At 46.6% G+C, this 20,088-nt stretch overlaps 1 protein-coding gene across 1 annotated transcript in view; it reads right to left on the bottom strand.

Annotated features, from left to right (window-relative positions):
- Nucleotides 1–7,696, bottom strand: part of PPM1L (protein phosphatase, Mg2+/Mn2+ dependent 1L) — a 65,946-nt gene extending 58,250 nt beyond the window's left edge. The window contains exon 1 of the mRNA XM_063408435.1: nt 6,960–7,696. Within this exon, the coding sequence (XP_063264505.1) occupies nt 6,960–7,358 (399 nt within the window). The 5' untranslated portion in view covers nt 7,359–7,696. The remainder of the gene's footprint in view (nt 1–6,959) is intronic.
- Between the last annotated feature and the right edge of the window lie 12,392 nt (nt 7,697–20,088).

The raw sequence follows: 20,088 nt of genomic DNA, 5'->3' as shown, positions 1-20,088 counted from the left end.
CTCCCTTCGTCCCCTCTGCTCATTCCTCCTTTCCTTTGTCCCCTCTGCTCACTCTTCCTTCCCTTTGTCCCCTCTGCTCCTCACACAACACCCACACCCCGAGATCCCAGCTCAGTGTATCCACCACCAGCTGCTTTTCTGGGATGGCTTTTCCACAGGACTACAAAGAAAGATGGATTTCTCCTCCATCCACATTATTTGATGGCAAATCATACATCCTGCTCTTAACGATGACTTTCTATTATTTTTGGTTTTTAGCGGGACCAAAATATTTCCCTTGATTCTTCCTGGATCAGGCCTGATCTGGTCCAAGCTGTATTTGCCATATAAACATCAATTTCACGGCATGAATGAGCAGTTATTTAAACTAAAATTTACCATTCTCACCAGTCTTACTTACCCTGAGTATTTGTCAGTATTCTGGCGCCTGCAAACCTTTTTTCTCTTGTAAACTGTAATGAAATTTGCATTTTTTCAAAGCTATGCTGCTTTCAAATGAAACCTACTCTTGGCACGAGCTTTAAACTGCTTTAATAAAACCACCAGCTGAAGTGTTAAACACCAGCTAAAAAACAGGAGTAAAAGCACATAAAACAGCCCCAAAGGAAAAAAAATCTGCAGCTTGTTACACACAAGTTACAACAGGCTGAAGATCCAGCACAGACATTTCTGTCAGGGTGAAAACTTCCTTTTGGGATTGCCTTATCTGCAGCCTTTGCTGTTCCATGACCTTCTGGGTGAAATGAAACCCTACAGGCTCATAAAGAAAAAAGGGTCATTAAATGTTGATGTCCTTCTCCTACATGGGAGAACTCCTGGGCTGGGATTGAGCCAGAGGAACTGGTCTGGCCAGCTGGGCTGGGATCTGGTGACAGAGGCACTGCTGGTGACACTGAGCAGCAAAAGGAGCAGCCAGGGGCGACCTGGAGTTCCAAACTCTGTTTTAGAGCACACAATCCATCCCAGGAGGGCAGGGACATTCCCCGAGGGCTGGTGGGATGAGGGACAAAGGTGTGGCCACAGCAGCAGCAGGGATGAGGAATGGGGGTGAGGAGTCTGTGGGGCACAGGGTGCAGCAGGGCCCAAAGGGTGGAGACTTCACTGAACTTCAAGAATTTACCAAATATTGCAGTGAAAAATTGGAGCAAGAGGCGTGCGACTTTCTGTGCATAATTAGAGCAGCTGCTGCCCTTGAATTAGGTTTGGGAAGTCTCCTTGAAAGGGCAGAGAATCAAAGCAGGAGGAGCACACGAGCATTTTGTTCCTTTTCCCAGATCTGTCAGTGTTTCTACGCTGTGCTCTGAGGGAACAACAAGACCTGAACCTCGAGACCTAAGAAAAATTAGTGCCAGGTACCTCTGGATGCCTTTCCTAGGATGGCTTGGGTGGAAGGGACCTTAAAACCCATCTCATCTCATGGGCAGGGACACCTCCCACTAGACCAGGATGCTCCAAACCCTGGCTTTGGACACTTCCAGGGATGAATCCCCAACCCTGGCTGATCCCACAGCACGATCCCGCTCATTTCTGAGCAGATCAACACATCCAAAGGCTCCTGGGGCTGAGGAAAGCTGGAATTTCACTCCAGCACAGGCAACACCTGTGTGCTGAGGAAGACACAAAACCCCAGATGAAGAGGGGCAGGGCTGAAAAGTCCTGAGAAGAAGAAGAAAATAATTTAGAAGTGCCAGATCCAGCGCATGGGAATCCTGCCATGAGCATGGGACATCCCCATGGTGCCAAAACTGCTGCAGGAAACTGCAGCCACCAGCGAAAACCAGACAGCAGCAAAACACAGCAACCACGTGCCAAGAGATTGTTTCAAAAGTGAGACCGCCAGAAGCCAAATCGCAGTTTTAAGGCACAATTTAAACCGTAAATATTTGGGTTTCTAGCAAAAAGGGAGGGAGGAGAAATCCTACTCTGCTCCAAAAGAGCTGCTGGAAACACGACATTGGAGGCAGAGCAATCTGCTGGTTTAATTAACCCACATGACAGAGGGCAGGAATTTTTTTTCTCTCACATTATTAAACACAAAAATATCCAAACTTCTGAGCTCTGGAACAGAAATGATGAAAATCCCACTGCTCCGAGATTGTTTGCTCCCCATCCACAGCATTCCCAACACGAACACGTCCCGTGGAGGAGTCTTGAGCTCCTCAGGTTCACGGGGAAAACTTCAATGACTTTCATAATCTGAAAGCATCTCATCATCAAAACTGATTTCATTAAACCAGTGGCAATCTGTCGGCACCCTCAGAGCCCAGACAGGGAAACACCGATTAAAACAAAGCTGGCAAAACACATTAAAAATTAATTGACTTCTTGATTTTTATCAAAATTGAAAAAAGGCTCAATCCTACACCCAATGATACAGCCCTGAATGGCAGCAATTAAAGTTCCTCCTTCCAATTACATCTTTTTACAGCATTTTAATCAATTTTTGTACAGCAAATGAGCGTAGAGTTTAACCCTAAATCGAATCAGCATGGTGTTGTAGGGTGGAAATCACAATCCTGGAGCATGACAGGCAAGAATAAAACTTACAAAAACTAAACAAAATGACAGAAATGTTCCTATGCATCATTTTTGACTTGTATTTTAGGCCACTGGAGGGGAATTCTTAAGCAGATTTGGGACTTGCCTATCAACATGACCTCACCTATGTAAATATTTATTCAAACTTTTGGGCACATTGCAGGGGATACTAGATTAGAAACCAAAGGAAATTACTATAAAAGGAAAACCGTGCCAGCAGTTTCTGTTTAAAAACTGCAAATCCCCAAAGACTTCACCTTACAGCTGGGCTGTACCATCCAGAGAAACTCCAAAGCTGCTGTTTGATTTATTCCTACCTTTTATAAAATCCCAAACCATCAATCCTGAACGGCCTTGATTTAAAAGCCTGATAGGTAAATTTCCATTGCTGAGATTGCTTAAGTAGTTCAGTATCACAGGAATTAGAATTAGCAGATTAAAAAAAAAAACCCAAAAGAACTGAAATTGTAAAATTGCCAGCTTTCCTTTCTTTCAGCACAGCACAAACACCTTCTGCTGGTAGGATCAGAGAGCTGGATTTGAATGCACAGCAGGTTTATTTAAACACAGCTGGCACAGTGCCCTCTCCTCCAGACCTCACCTCAGCATTCCCTTTTCCAGAGCCTCTCACCAGGCTCCTCAGGACTCTGCACCATTATCTTCTGACCTTTCCCTTTCTTTGGTGTGTCTTTCTGAGTTAATCAGCAACCACAGACTTCTGCCAGCACTTGGTGCTGCTGATTTCAAGGTCCTGCGCCCCACGGAGCATCGGCCGCTTCCACAGCGTTCCCTCCTTCCCCATTCCAGCTCCCCAGCCTTTCCCTATGCTGGAATAAAAAAAATAAAAATAAAAAGGTGTATTTTACATCCTAAAACCCTGGCTCAGCAGCTCCAGAACCCAATTATTCCATGCAAAGAAAGCTCTTACCCACAGCTACACATCATGAGGGACAAGTCTTGCCACGTCCCCGTTCAGGAGGTGGAGGGAAATAAAAAGAGACATTTTTTATGAGACAGTTACTGAGCTTTAATTTCCCACATCCGTTTACGACTGCAAACAAGCCCAGGCAGGGGAAGGTACTATCTATTACCATAATTATTTTTAAAACCTTCACCCCACAGGGTTAGGAAAAAAACCAGTGATTTACAGCAGAGCCATAACTATAAAACTGCAGATGGGAGCTGAGCTACTTTGCCCTTGTCTAACGCTGAGATCTCATTAAACTGCGTGCTTAAACCTTAAATATTTGAGAGTAAATGGTAGTTAAAATGGGGAAATCATTCTCATTAAGCAGCCAGCCTTTCCTCTGCTCAGCTTCCCAGCTCATCATTTGTTATTTAGTCATTGGTGGAGTTTGACACGGCTCCATCTCCCAGCCTGGACAGTCCCAAAATTCCTAAATAAAGGAAAAAGGGCAAGAAAAAACCCCAACACTCAAGCCATTTTTAAACCTTAAAAAGAAGCTGGTGAGAGAACAGAATATTTTTTCTTTTTTAAGTTCAATCACCTTGAAGGGTGATCCTTTGGCCAAAGTCATTCAGTGAGACAACAGGCAGCAACTTTTCTTTACTCTGTCTAAATCTACTTCTTTGACCTCTACCTGCTCTGCATGATTATAATAATTAATTATCATAATTATCATGACTATTATAGCTCCAAGAAACTAACTTTTAATAAAAGATTGCGCTACACACCCCACATTCAGTCTTCTCTGTGAAATATTGTTGCCTTTCAGAAGTTACTGCAGCAAACCAGAGCATTAATAATTATTTTTTCCTTACTCCTTTCTCCACCAGCCACCCACAAAATCCAAAGCAATGGCTGCCAACCTGTTCAGGCTAAAAGTGGAAGAGGAAATTACATAAGAGAAAAGTAGGATTTATGCAAAATGTTGGCGATATGAAAGCAGAACTCAGAAATCTTCATAAATTAGCAGTGCACAGTAATTGAAGCTGCTCGAATCATGCTCCTCCATCCTTCCACTTCAATGGGATATGGCAGGAAGTAATTAATGGAGACAGGCTCCCTTGCATATAGCTGGAAATAATTAATCTGGCATCTCATTTTTGGTATTGGCTGTTTGGAAAAACAAATTTTTCCCCATATAGAACAGTTTGTTTCACACGTAACCCCAGGGATCAGCTGTTCTTTATTCGTGAAATACACATAAAGAAATTTACTGGGAGCCCATATGGAACATTTAACCTTCACAAAGGCTTTGCTACGTGCGTCGCTAATGTGTTTCACTGCGTATTTTATGTTTAAAAAGAATTAACATAAATTAAGACATACAAAACCTCCATTCAAATTGAGACTTAAAATGTAGAATTATGTTCTTGGGATTAAATAAAAATGTAAATTTTTATTTCTTCTCCCTCGTTTTCTACTCAGAATACAAAACCTGCTTCGAATAAAACCTGTTCTTCATTATTTCTTCTTTTGCTGCATGCACAGCACACAGCTCATGTTCTTCTGAACAGTTTTAGGTAAAATTTAGAACTCGAAACTAATTAGATCCCCAACTTATTTTTGTACGAGTAAAGGCCATGGAGAACACTTAGGATTCCATGATGAATAACAGATGCGAGACGGATACATTTATAAAACACTAAATTTAGAAAGATTTGTGGAGAGTTCTGCTGAACCTTTCAAAATTAAAAACCCTCCCTGTACTTTGCCACTGAATCCACCCGAGCAGGTCCTGAGGAAGCAGAACACAAAAGGCCAATGAGTTTTCGCCGGCTCCGGCATTAATGCATCCCACGGATGGAATTTCAAGATGCACAACAAAGCAGGCAATATCTGCTAAATGCCAACATTCCCTCTGTTAGCTGGGGGTTATTAATACCCTCAGCTCGCAGTCTCGTGCAGGGCAGGCTACAAAATTAATGAAAGAAATCAGATCCCCCTTTCACGCTGGATCCCACAACCTCGGAACACTGTTTAAAAACACCACCCAGACACTTCCCCGATTGTTTGGGCTGCTCGGTTCCCACAAGGAAACTCACTTTACACAGGGGCACCTTCCCTCCTGCCCACAGGAGAGGCAGATGTCCCCAGTGGAGGGCTCAGGGCTCCTGTTCCTCCAGCTGGGCACCGCTTTGGGACACGCCAACATTTCCACCCGCGTTCCTCGAGTGCCCAGGGACAGCGAGCTGGCCCGAGAGCGCCACGAGGAGCTGGCACAGCCGCGCCCCACCTGAAACCAGGTTAAAAAACCCAAAAACAGGGCTCAGCATTTTTTAGTGAAGCCGACACTTCTCAACACGCGAAGAGTTTGAAGGGGGCAGAGCAGCCGGTGCTGTGAGCAGAGCCCGAGTCCCGCCCCAGCCCTGGCAGCGCTGTCCCCATGCCCAGCCCAGGCCTGGCTTTTCCAGGCGGCTCTTCCAGGTCACCCCTGTGCCAGCCCTGTGCCCGCCAGTGCCTGGGCACTGCCACAGCTCCTCCAGGAAGGATCTGGACCCTCGGATCTGGGGGACAGCCAGGCTCTCCCTCTCACACCACATTCCTCTCCATCACCCCACCAGGCTCTCTGCAGGCAGCAGAAAGGTTTCCCGAGCTGATTTGCCACACAAGGACAAATTCCTCGTCCTCTCCCCCAGTTACGAAACGCGTGCCTTGTGCCACGCCAAAAGCTGCGTGGCAGCACCACATCCTAAAGGCAGAGGAAGCTGCAGCTCCAGGTCTGTGATCCGCAATCCCGGGAATTCCATCCCGGCCAGCCGGGCTCGTCACCCGGCACAGCCCGGAGGAGATCACCGAGCCCCGAAAGGGAGAGGTCAAACCCCGGCGAGAGCCACAGAGCCAGCCTGGCTGCCTTCCACCAGGGAAAGGACAGCGCACTTGGAATGACATCAACTCCACACAATTCCCAAACACCCAACACCGCGCTGGGCTCGCTCACGGCACAGGGAATCGCTGAAGGCACATTTGACACACACACTTGGGGATCCTTCAGCACCGCTCGCGGTTAACCTCTGCCGGCGAGCCGCGGGGAGGAGAAGCCAGCCCGGTGCCAAAATCACATCCCAGCACACTTGGCTGTAACAAAAGATGACTCCGGGGAGTTTGTGCTCATCATCGCTATTCCACGCACGTCAGAGCCACCTCCAACAGCTTCTGCTTCAATTAAACCTTTACTACTGCGAAGGGCAAAGGGGGTACGGGCACATTCACGCCGTGCTGAGCGCCGAGGGGGTAACGAGGGCTAAAGGGAAGGGAGGATTACACAGCCCTTTTTTCAAAGACATCCACCCCCCTCCAAAAATCAAGGAAATCCCCCTCCCCACAATGTACAACCACACAAACCTGGTGGGTGAGAACACATCCACGCCTTGCCCTGGACCATCCTCCCTCCCGCACCCCCCTTTTTTGGGGGGTGTTGTTGTATTTTTTTTTTTTTTTCCAGCTGAGCACTTGCCTCTCCTCCGTGCCCATCAAATATCCCGAAGATGGACGGGTGAGTCTTGTTCACCAGGTCGGTGATGACTTCGAACCTGTCCTCCATGTGATCCCTCCGGCCTTGGATGGAGTAGACAGCCACGTTGTGGCTCTTGAACTCCCAGGTCTTGGAGAACTCCGCGTCCAGCACGTCTAAACCCCCGAGCCTGTCATTCTGCATGATCTCGGCCACCTTGCCCTTCACCATCTTCACCGCATCCCTGCTGGACTTAACAATGGTTTTCACCTCATCCGTGTGGAAGAAATAACTCCACAGGGCCAGGCTGATGCACAGCAAGAACAGGGTCTCCGGTCTGAGCAAGAAGTAACGCATGATCCGACCCAGCAGAGACAGCAAAGTCATTGTATCCTCTATCATTTATTATCGCGACCGTGTCTCCCCACACCATGCAGCGGGGCGGCTCCGAGCCCGGGGCCGCTCGCTCAGTGCATGCTCGGCCGGCCGGGCAGCGCCGAGCCCCGCGCTCCGCTCCCGCTGCGCTCCCGCTCCGCCGCCGCGGCTCCGCTCCCGCTGCTCCCGGGCGGCCCCTCCGCCGCGCCCCGTCCGTGCCGCGGGGGCGCGGGCCCGCCGATGGCTGCGCCGAGCCCTCCTCCGCCGCAGGATGCCTCCTGAACGCCGCTGCGAGCCGCGGCTCGGCCCGGGAGGTGCCTGCCAGGGCCGCCCGCCGTACCTGCGTCCCGTGTCCCCCGCGCCCGGCGCCGGCCCGCCCTCCTTCCACCCGGGCGGAGCGTCCCGGCCGCCGCCCCCGCCTCGCAGCAAAACTACAGATCCCGGCAGCCCCCGCGGGAGAGCGGCGGCGCGGGCGGCGTGCGGGGCATGCTGGGAGTTGTAGGCCGGGAGCGGCCTGGGAAGGAGAAAAAAGGAAAAAAATTCCTTTCATTTCCTTTCCTTCCCCATCCCTGGAAGTGTCCAAAGCCCGGCTGGAGCAACCTGGCATAGTGGAAAGTGTCCCTGCCCATAGGATGAGACGCCCCTTAAAGTCCCCTTCCAACACAAACCATTCTGATAATTCTAATAATATTATTAATATCACCATCTCTATTATGGCTTTTAAATTTCTACTAATTTTATACTTACGGAAATATAAAATAAATTTAGTGTAAGAAGGATGCTGCTCACTCCCACCAACCAATTCATTATTTATTTGTCATTTTACTTCAATAGAAATGTGTTGCTGTCTATTAGCAACAAACTGTGTAGCTAATAATTCTAATAATATTAACATCACTACCTCTGTTATGGCTTTTGAAATTCTACTAATTTTATACTTAAGGAAAGACAAAATCAATGTAAAATAAAGAGAATGCTGCTCACTCCCACCAACCAATTCATTATTTATTTGTCATTTTACTTCAATATAAATGTGTCGCTGTCCATTAGCTATAAATTCTGTAGCTAATAATTCTAATAATATTATTAATATCACTGCATGATGGCTTTTACATGTCTATTAATATTATTATTTATTTATTTTACATTAAATAAATGAAAATAAGGAGGATGCTGCTCACTCCCACCAACCAATCCGGTTTTTATTTGTCATTTTACTGCAGTATAAATGTGGAACTGTGACCCCTGTGGAAGTTGTGTCTCACTGTTGAATTGTGAAGGGAAATGAGGTGTTCGAGGCCACGGAGCCCAAAAAATCATTCCCATCCCCTCCTTCAGCTGCCGGGCTTTGCTGTCCCCCAGTTTTCCCTGGTTTTCCCCCAAATCCAGGCTCCTCCCTGTGCCAAATGCCCCAAGAGCAGAGGATGCTCCACATGGAGCGCAGGGATGAGTTTCCCATGAAATTCCAGGTGTTTTATCCTGCGGGAGAGGTCCCGGGAGCTCCAGGGCTCTGAGTGTGGGGGCTGAAGGGCTCTGAAATTTCAGCGGGGCTGGGATTTCCCTCCTGGAGGGGCTGGAACAAGAGGAAAAGCCTCGTCCTGCCGGAGAACCGGGCTGGAAGAGCCTTGTCCTGCCGGAGAGCTGGGCTGGAAAAGCCTTGTCCTGCCGGAGAACTGGGCTGGGGAGGGCACTGGAGGTGGGATGGGGCCTCTGCAGCTGCCCGCACCACGAAATGTGAATTTAAATGTGAATTTAAATGTGAATCCGGAACAATTCTGCACCACTTAAATACAAAATTCAGGGATTATTGAGCCAGCCCCGTGGCTCCAGCCAAAAAAAAATTCCAGTTCCAGAGCTCGTTCTGCACTCCAGCAGCTCTTCCCAGGGGAGAAGCAGAACTTCAGCATCCTCGGATTCTTTTAAACTCTGGAAATCAGCAATAAAAACTTCACCAATATTTGGGGTATCGGCTGCTATTTCGTGTTGGTTTTGCTGGCGGGGCGACCTCAGGCTTTTGGTTACTCGTGAAAGGAATGAAAAGCGATTTCTGAGCCAGGTTTGGGAATAAACTGGATAATTATCCGCTTGGAAAACTGGGAAAAAGAATTCCTTGCTCAACAGCTCCTCCTCCTGCTCGCCCGTAGCATGAAACCAGCAGAGCATCATTTGTTTTTATATTTTGGCTTCAGAAACAAATAATCTGATGCTGCAAACGTGAATTCATTGTCTGTTCAGCGTGTAATCCACAGGAATTGTGGGTTGTAAACAGAATAATCTTGGGAATTGTTTTGGTTCCAAGAGAATAAAACAGCATTCGGCTTTTCTAGGCAATTTTTGTGGCACCCAGAATTAAAATAGAGAGTGAGATATTGGAGAAACTCTCACTGTTTACTTGTCTGAATAACACCAGAATTTTTATCATGGTCATTTCTTGCTTGGAGTAAAGAAAATTCAATCGTTTTGATTGGAAAAAGCCTCATTTTGTGAATGTACTTACAAGGGTAACAAATAAAAATAATAACAGTGAAAAACTCTTTCATTTCCTGTAGCTGCAAACTGAGTTTTCCATTATTTCACGCTGGGGATGAGCAGTGAGGACACAGCACTGATGGGTCACAGCTTCACTGGACAAAATCATCACAAAAACATTTAATTTGATGGAAATTCCCTCGTAAAAATACTCCCCAAACCTGTAGGATTCTCTGGGCTGCTAAAATTTGGGGATTTTTCTGTTGCTGTTGGCTGAATTCTGCTGCCCAGTTAAAAGGTTTTCTCAGGATTTTCAGGTTCAAATACTTTTGTTGGCATAAATAAGATGTGCACAATAATGGAACTCCTTGAAGGCAAATATTCCCCCAAACCTGCGGATTCACCTCCCTTTTCCTCTGCTGAGGCATAAAATCAGAATAGAAAAATCAGTACCAATAACAACAACTAAAAAAATGGAGTTTTTCATATCAGGACTGCAATGCAGTAAAATAATCTTGTGTTTTTCTTTCCAGATATTTTAAAATATTGATTTGAGGATATTCAGGGTGACACAGGCGCAGCTCTCCAGAGGAATAACTCAGTGCCAATATCAGAACCTGCTCTGGACATTAGTTTGGATAACAGTAAATAAGTAAATAAAAATAAATATTGAGCTGCCCTGACACTGTTTTCATCTCGGTTGATGTAAATGACATTTCCTGATAGGATTGCCAAGATTTTATCTCACCAAGAGATAAAATGCCAAGAATTGCAGGGAAATTCTGCCTCCCCCTGCTAACCCCCTGAGCAATCTCATCACAGCAGCTCTGGTTTGCATCTCCCCTGAAGAGGAACATTTGCAGATGCAAAATGCAAACAGCAATTTTCCACACACGTTGCTCCTTTCTTTGTTCAAGGATTCCCAATCCTGGGGCATCTTCATGTGTAAAATCTGATTTTTATTTCTTTCCTGGTGCCATCGAGCGACCTCGGTGTCAGTGGGAAGGAGAGGCACAGGGAGATTTCTGACTGATGTTTTAACATCTTTTATTTAAACATGGAATTCTGCTCTGGAATGGTGTGCACCAAAACACAGCAGGGAAATTGTTATATATAAGTTATAAATATGAAGGCATCCTGGTCAAATACCTGCAGGTGCCTGGGGTGGAAATCCCACACCTGCTTTACTCAGGGAACAGAATTCCTGGTTATAAATCTAGAATCTGGTGTAAATTATACCTGATGTGAACATAATTGTAAGAAAACAAAAATCTATCTCATTTCCCAAGTAAATGAGGAGAAATTATTAACCTTTTATGAACCTTTTATGAACCTTTTATGAACCTTTTATTAACCTTTTTATCCTTTACATCTTACTTTCATTATCAGAGCTAAACTACCTGGTGATGCATCGAGGAAAAATGCCAGTATTAATTCCATGGAAAAGCTTAACCAGGGATGTATTTCAGTAGAAAATTCTGGGGTTTATCAACTTACAGAGCCCAGAATTACCTCAATTCTGGAATTTTCACAAAATGTGGCTGCTGAAGTCACAGGGAGTCTTTATTTGGTGGCAGCACGAGCCCCAGCATTTTGATTTTGAGTCCACTTTTTGAGGCCATGACATATTTTGGGAGACAGAGTTTATTCCAAACAGATTTTCCCTGTCCTTTTCCAGAAGTGAACGGACTGGGAACTGGAAAATGACTGAGATACCACCAGAACACCCAACAGCTAAAACTGGAAATGCTCCTGATGACTGGAGCTGCTCTGTGACTTTGATTTACCCATCACTGCAGAGTGCAGACATTTGGGAATGTTTGTGAAATATTCCTGGTGAAAAACTGCCTCACAAACTCCTCACTTTTCCAGAGAACTCCAGGACATGCAAGGAAAAGAGAAATAGAAGCTCAGCAATCCAGAATTGCTTTGCAAGCTGGCAGCGTTCTCACGAAACCTTCCTCAGATCTGGGCTCAAATTGATAAAAAGCAGCAACAAAGAAATCTTAATTTTCTTCTTCATTAATTTTTACTCTGTTTAGCAGCTGTTTTGTGTCTGTGGTGCAGACTGTTTAATTTGCATTAAGCAAGAGGCTGCAAAATTGATTTATACATTTGAATGCCTCACATTTTCACTCTGAGGCACTTTTGGATGCAGAACATGACAGGCTTAAATTCAGGATTAAATCCTTAGGCCAGGCTTGTCCCGAAGCTGAGGTGAGAGGGGAGCTGAGGTTGCAGGTGCCTTTTTTGGTGACTTCTCTGAGACTAAAATTAACCGTGCCCTCAGCTGACTGCAGAGTGTAAAATCCAGATTTCCCTCACTGCCGTGGCTATTCCAGAGGTTCATTCCAGCCCTGATGCCTTCCCTTGACCAAATCCTCAATAAAACCCAAAAAGTGAAGCCTCCTGAGGCAGGACTGAGATTCATCAGCCCTGGGGTAATTTAGATTTCCTTGGGCAAGGCAGGTGGATGGGTTTTGTCACTCCCTGAGTGGCACAGAGCTGGCAGCCCGTGCTGTCTCCGGGAGCCTGGGATGGATTCTCCCACTGCTGCATTTCCACGCTGCCACCACTCAGTCCCCAAGGCTCCCTTCTTTATCACCAGGTTTTGGTGATGGAGATAAAGAAATATTCAAATTAGCGAGGTTAAAGGATTTTTCTTGTGGAGGATTTATGAAGAATTGCCCCATTTTTTAAAGTGGTGCTGTCTGTATTGAAATTAGCTCCAACAGGGGCTGTCAATAAGTGATAAATAAATAAATAAAGATGAAGCATTCCCACCTCTAGGGTTGGAATGGGAGATGTTTTTGGAAGTGATGGGAAGAGACTTTAATGAGCTGGCACAGAAAACTGAAGGGGCCTCACACAGCCATAATCTTCTTTGAAAACACAAAGAATACAAAAGCACAGATAGAAACACAAAAGGAAATTAGAAAAAAAAATATCAGGAGTCAACAGTTTGGGACACTCAGAGAAGATTTAAACCCAGCCAGGGTCAGGGGACAGGGATGAGCTGCTCAGAGATGTTTGAGCTCTGCTGAATCCAACCCGAGGTTTGGGTTCATCAGCAGGGAGATGCCTCAAGTTTTATTTTCCCTGTATTTCACATTCTGTGCTGCCCAGGGTGCAGCTGTGAGCTCACACTCAGGCTCACTCAGCTCTGCACACAGCAGGGACACAAAACAAATCCTTCTCCTGCTGCACACCAAGGACAGCTGGGACAAGGGTTCAGCCCCAAAGCACAAACAAGGGGGGCTGAGGGAGGAACAAGAAGGATGGGACTGCATCACCTGGGGCTGCAATGGGACAATTCAACCCCAAAATGCAAATGGACCAAAACTGATCCAAGTGTGAGACCTGGTGACCCTTTGTCCATTTTGTGCCCATTTTGGGTCCATTTTGTGCCCATTTTGTGCCCATTTTGTGCCCATTTTGTGCCCATTTTGGGTCCATTTTGGGTCCCCCTTGGGTGCAGCCCTGGCCAGGCTCTTGTCCTGCCCAAGGTGGACTCTAAAGGCCTTTCAATAAATCTCTGCTTTATTCTCCAGCTCTGCCCAGTCTCTGTTCCAGCTCAGCCTCCCCAGGGCAGCAGGGGATGCTGCAGGGAGGGGATAATTCCCATTTGCAGCTCCCAGCCCAGGGTGCTCTGTGCTGTCTGTGCCTCGGAGTGTCTGCAGTGACAAACACTTTTCTCTTTGTTTGCTCTCCTGCTTCTCCTGGGCAATCTGTTGGGTGTGATGGGTTTGGCCCAAAATAGCAGGAGCCTTCAGCTGTCAGAAGTGTCTCTCCTCCTCCCCACTTGGTGAGATCTCCATCCACAGCACCATCTGCTCCCTCAGGATGCAGATCTGCCGCAGTGGAGCTGGGTTTGAACGGGGGGAATCGTCTGGCTGCGGTTTCATTTTATGGGTTTGTTTGAATTTCCCATTCCCACATAACTCCTCGATCTCCTGAGGCACCAGGAGCTGCCACCAGATGTGGGAATGAGCTCCAAACATCTGTGGGCTTCCCTCCTGCTGCTTCCAGCTCCTTGTGGGAAAAGCTGGTGGGAGCAAGATGATCCTAAATCCGCTTTTCTCTCCTGCCAGCCCCAGTGCTTTCAGCATTCCCAGCTCCCCAAACGTGCCACATTCCCAGTTTCTCTTTGGGAAGGGGGAATGAGTGGCAGCTGCTGGAAAAGGAGCAAAAAAAGGAGGAGCAGGCGCGTGGAAGGGCTGGGATGTAATTCCACGGATCCCTCTGCTGTTTGCCTGATGGATGAAGGGATTTATTTATAGCTCGTGACTTCTCCAAAAACATTGTTCTGTGCTGACCTTCCCGCTCAAATTGGAAGTCAGGAGAGCAGCTCTGCCAAGTAAATGAAACAGCTTTAAAATACGGGGGGAAAGCTTCTGGTTGTGCTGTGAGCCCACTGTTAATGCTGTGCCTCATGATTTTCTGCCTTATTATCAACTCTGTGGAGAGCTGGGATTGTCCAGAACAGCCAGCAGACCCGGGATGTGGGAGAAAATCACCACGAGTTCACTTAAAAAGGGAAGTGAGGACACAGAAGCAGCAACCTGATCAGCTGCTGACAGCAGCAGCTCCTCAGCCCGGGGCTGTGGCTCCCTGCAGCCCGTTCCCAATCCATTAGCAATGCCCCACAAATAAGGAGCAGGGATTTGCACTTTGCCTGCCATAATTAGTCACTGCTTGCTAAAAAGCCAGGGAAAGCAGGAGCCAGGCTCCCAAAGCCAGCCCCAGCTCTAGGCTGGGCTTAGGGCAAGGGGGGGTTGCACCAGAGGGGATCCTGCCCTGCCTTGGATCCCATCCCTGCTCTCCCAAACACCCCCCAGCAGCTGGGATAAGCAGGTTGGGCTGTGGGACAAATATTCTGTTCCTCTGGTAGTTATGACAGATTATTTGTAAGAATTTGGGGGGTTTTTCTTTCTCCTCCCAAGTTTTTCACTCTCAGGAGCAGCTGCAGTGCTGGGGGCTGGAGGGAGAGGATGAAATGCAGGAGCTGCAGCAGTGGCAGGAGATGTGGCCTGGGGTGACCTTCAGCTCTGGGGCACCACCAAGAGCTCCCTCCCAGCCACTTTGGAGGGAAAGTTGGGAATTTGTGGGAAAGTTCAAGTGTCCTTGTCCAGGGAATTTGATGGCAGCTAAGGAAGGCCTCTGACACAATAAAATGGGTCCTTAAATGTCTCAGAAGTTTCCCAGGGACAAATATCAAGGCAGGAGGGACAATTAAAAAAACCCCTCAGTCAGACAGAAGCTCTCCGCAGGGGCAAGAAAACCTCACTTGAAATGGAAATTTAAACTTTCAGAGTTTAAATGAGATTAAATGAATGAGATTTTAAACTTTGGCTGAGTTACATTGGGGTGAAATAACGCAGATTTGGTAAAGTTGCCATTTCTTAAGTTGCCCCTTTACTTGCTCAAGGTTCACTTATTCCTCTCTGGTCCCAAGAGATATTTAATGAAGTGCTGGGGCTTCAAATGACTCTCCCCAAACAGCCAAGTTCTGCTGAACCATCTGAAATGAAAGGGTTTTAACTGGGAGCCTGCTCTGGAAATATTTCAGCACAGAAATAGTCCCAGAGACCTTCACCCGCACAGTTCTGGGTTCCTGGGAATGTGGGGAGTCCGTGGGGCTGGGAAGTGGAATTTGTACAAATAAAAAAAAGGGAAAATTCCATTTCATGGTTCTTTCCACACTCCTGCACCTCTGTCCAAAACCAGCTCTTCTCACAGAATATATTTTGACAATAATTTGCTCAATTATTTGATCACATGAATAGCTGTGTGTTTAAAGGATAAATAGTGTAACTTCCCCCTTGAGCTGTACTTTGGTGTGTTTAACTCCAGAAAAGCTGTAAAAGGACATGGTGTAAATGTAGGGGTGTAAATATCTGGGTTTTTCCCCAGTGCCACAATTTCAGAGGCTGCAATTCTCTGCTTTCTCACTGCTCCCACAGAACTCCCCAACCCCACTCTGCCTCCTGACAGCCTCAGGATTTAGTTTTAAAATAAGCCTGGGATTGTTCTTTAATTTAGATCTTTAGGATTATTTTAAGAGGGAGTTGAAGATTCAAAGTTGCTATAAATATCTGCTTCAGGAATCACTTCAGGGTTTTCATAAAAACCAAATTTTTCACTGTTTGAAAATGAGAAGACCTTTTTTTGGTTTGGTTTTGGTTTCTTTTGGTGGAAAACTGTTTCTTGACCATCTTTGAAATAAAAAAAATTTGCAAGAACACCAAGATCATTTAATCACATTGAAATCTTGGCCTAATACATGAACCTGTGGCAGAATTTTGGCTAAAAGGACAATTTTGTGTACTCAGAGCTCTCCCTTTCTCCAGCAAATTAAGATTATTTTGATAAATCTCCTTCATTTTAAGCTGGACTCTGCATATGAAGACAGGCAGAGGAGGATTTCCATATTTAAGTAGCAGTGAGACAAACTATGGATAATTTTGCCCTTTTTTAAATCAAAATGAGCTTTGTTTTCTCTCCCCAGCAAACAATATTTCACAGGGGTCCTCCAGGGTTACACCTGGCACAAGGAAAAAGTGGCAGAATTCCTCTGGAAAATAAGATCCAGTGGGTCATTCTGACAGGAAAGCAACGCAGGGAGGAATGTTTGATATAAAAAATATGGAATAAGAAATGAGCTTTAATAGCAACTCTGTAAAGTCTTGGAAAAATCAGTCCCTGTGGAGTGGCAGAGCCCGTTTTTATGGATGGCAAGGCCATAAAAGCATTGTTTGTGTGTGTGAGGGAAAAATTAAAAATGGAATTGATGGTGGGTCATAAATCCCTGAGGAGCCCAAAGCTCCGCCCTGGGTGCCAATTCCTGCTGGGAAAGATTTCCCTGGGACAGTTCCACTGGAGAGGCTGGCAGGAAAGAAAAGAAATAAATAAAAGAAATAAATAAAACCTGGCAAATCTCACTCCTGAGGTGGGATTTACCCTGAAGTTATCCATCACTTGATCATTAGGGCAGCGTCCTCCAGGAAATCTCCACCTCCCTTTGGTGATTTAATGAGCCTGCGAGCTCAGATTTAGATTTAGAGGAGTGGCAACGCCTCATTTTTATTATTTTTTTTTCCAGGAGTGACAATGTCCTTGTTTGAGATGGGATGAGGAGATGGGATAAAAGCCTTTTATAATTCTGAAAGGAATCGCTCTTTTTAGGCCAGTCTGTCATTAATCATTAATCATAAAGATGGATATGCACAAAAGAAGATATTTTTACTTCCATACTAAAATTCAGAAAATTTCACAGTGACAAATGGCTCTTAATAAGAGGAGGATATAAAGGGGGAGAAGGAAAAGAGAAATGTTTAAAATGAGCCCTTGTGGCAGCTCTGAGGGGGCCAAGGCAGAACAAAGATCAAAACTCCAGAATTCCAGTTCTTATTAATTAATTTTCCAAATAACTGCATCATATTTACCAAGGAATCCACTTTTTAGGTGTGTGGAGAGACGTAACTCCCCCTGGGAGTTGAAAATTGAAATTCCATTGAAAATAAACCTGCACAACAGAAACCTCTGGTCTGCAAAATGTGAAAGAGTTTCCAGAAGACAGCAATAAACCCTGGGAAACTTCACAAAAAGCAATATTTTATGGGAATAAATAACTGCCCAGGAAAGATTTCCCCACAGAAGAAATACCCATGGTTACACTGAAAAGAAATTCATGTTTCTTACAGGAAAGAGAAAGAAATTCCTGTTCCTTTCTCTGGACCACAGTCCCAGAAAAACTAGGACATGTGTAAAAGAAATATCTAAATAAAGAGGATTCATATGCAGGGAAAGGTCTGAACCTCTGTCAAAATAATATGAATAAAGCAGCAGCAGCACTGATTATGTTGGCAGGGCAGAAATGCAGAAGATTTGCTTCCTACAAGAAAATACATCAAGATTAAGAAAAATCTGCCTCAAAATCTCATTCTCAATTAATCAGTTTTGTCACCCAGAAATAAAACAGGAGGTGCATCCACTTTTCTTTTTTTGCCATCAAGGATGGTCAGAGCTGACTGAAAAAAGCTGAAGGTTCCAAATTTGTGGGGCCTGAAGAATAAGAAATATAAACCAGTTTAGCCAAAGATGTATTTCTGTGTATTTTAGCCTCCCCCTTGGGCTGATTCTCCATCATCATCCCCATTCTCCTTCTAGAGCTCCGTGGGATTTTCCTCTTCCTCACAACCATAAAGCACCAAAAATTCGAAACAGAATTTTCAAAGCGTGGAGATAGGAGATAAATTGAGTTTAAATAAACTTAGGAGTGGTTTCACCCTGATGGCATTGATAAATAAATACTCTTTTGCAGCCATTTGAGATAAACACAGGCAGACTGATGTGGCCACTTTGGCCCTCAGCAGGGAGGCTCAAAAATTCACTGAGCTCATCCTCTCCTCCTGAACATTCTCCTAAAAATCCCGGATTTTAATTCCCTGCCTCTCCTCTGGAAATGCAGCTCCTTGCACCTCACCCTGCACTGATTTCCCTTCCTGGGCTCCTCCTGCCCAGCCCGGGTGTTCTCAGCCCTGGCCCGTGGTTGTTGGCACGGCTGGGAGAGGGAGCCCAGCACAGCCCGGTTCTCCCTCGGATCCTTCCCTGCTGGAATGTTCTGTGCGTGTCCCAGGGCACCATCCCCAGGGCACCATCCCCTGTGCCTCCAGCAGGAGATGAGGGAAGGTTTCCTGCTGCAGTGATTTGGAATTGTTTGCTGCTCTCCAAAGAGCCCTTTCGGTCTTTGTTACAGCTGGGCTGAGTTTTGTGGCAGCTTTGGGGTTCCCTCCGTGCTGGGGATGGAATCAGGGAGCTGGGACCTCCTGGAGCAGGGATGGAGCAGGGATGGAGCAGGGATGGAGCATTTCTGGGAATGGAATCAGGGAGCTGAATGCTCCTGGAGCAGGGATGGAGCATTTGTGGGGATGGAATCAGGGAGCTGAATGCTCCTGGAGCAGGGATGGAGCAGGGATGGAGCAGGGATGGAGCATTTCTGGGGATGGAGCATTTCTGAGGATGGAATCAGGGAGCTGAATGTTCCTGAAGCAGGGATGGAGCATTTGCGGGGATGGAATCAGGGAGCTGGATCCTCCTGGAGCAGGGATGGAGCAGCGATGGAGCATTTCTGGGGATGGAATCAGGGAGCTGAACCTTCCTGGAGCTGGGATAGAGCATTTCTGGGAATGGAATCAGGGAGCTGAATGCTCCTGGAGCAGGGATGGAGCATTTGTGGGGATGGAATCAGGGAGCTGAACCTTCCTCGAGCTGGGATAGAGCATTTGTGGGGATGGAGCATTTCTGGGGATGGAATCAGGGAGCTGGATCTTCCTGGAGCAGGGATGGAGCATTTCTGGGGATGGAATCAGGGAGCTGAACGTTCCTGGAGCAGGGATGGAGCAGGGGTGGAGCATTTCTGGGGCGTGTTTATTCCCACTGCTCACAACTTCCAAGCTGAGTGAGGAGAGAGAGGGAACAAGAGGCAATGGCAGCGTGAGGGAATGTGAGAATGGAAATTAGCATAATTGATAAAAAGCACCAATTAGGAGGACAAGAGGGGATTCAATTCTTCCTCGGGTCAAGCCCCTTCCCTGGAGCGCTCCCCAGGCACTGGCTGGACTTTTTCCATGAAAATGCTTTTTGAAGAGCTGTTCTCCACCTTGGCAGCCTGGAAGAACCAAGAAAACGCTGGGGCCTTGCACCTCAGGGCTTGGAGCTCTGGAATTTTTGCCTTTCTGCCTAGGGACAGGCCATGGAAAATTCCTGTGAAGACGAGTCACTGATACAAGAGGCTACAGAGAATACAGAGAATACAGAGAGCACAGGAAAAAAGGCAAAACCCAAAGGGCATCACAGGAACGAAGCTTCCCTGAGCCCTCCTATTCCCAAAGGCCCATCCTGAGCTCAGGGGAGGAGCTGGAATTCTGCCCCAGGCACGGGGAGCTCTGGCTTTCACAACTTTGATGGGACACTCACTGGTGACACTTCCAGGGACACGTCCTCACCTTCCCTCAAGCTGGAACGGGCTGTGTCCCCTCCTCTGGGCCAATTCCTTGCACATTCCAGGCACATTCCTGGTGCTTTTGCCCATCCCAGTTTTCCCCTGGTTAATGACCTGCCTTGATGCAGGGCTGGGGAAGCTCCTGGACTGGTCTGGCAGCTGTGGGAGCTGTGGGAAATGGGGTGACTCCAAAATGCCCTAATTAAACTCTGGGATTTGCATTCCAAACAGCAGCAGTGGAACAGCACAGAGAAATTCCTTCTGCAGCCCCAGGAATTCCTTCTC

The sequence above is a fragment of the Prinia subflava genome, chromosome 11, assembly GCF_021018805.1.
Source record: "Prinia subflava isolate CZ2003 ecotype Zambia chromosome 11, Cam_Psub_1.2, whole genome shotgun sequence".
Lineage (NCBI taxonomy): Eukaryota > Metazoa > Chordata > Aves > Passeriformes > Cisticolidae > Prinia > Prinia subflava.
Note: the sequence above shows the minus strand (reverse complement) of the source record. Positions and strands in the feature narration are given on the sequence as shown.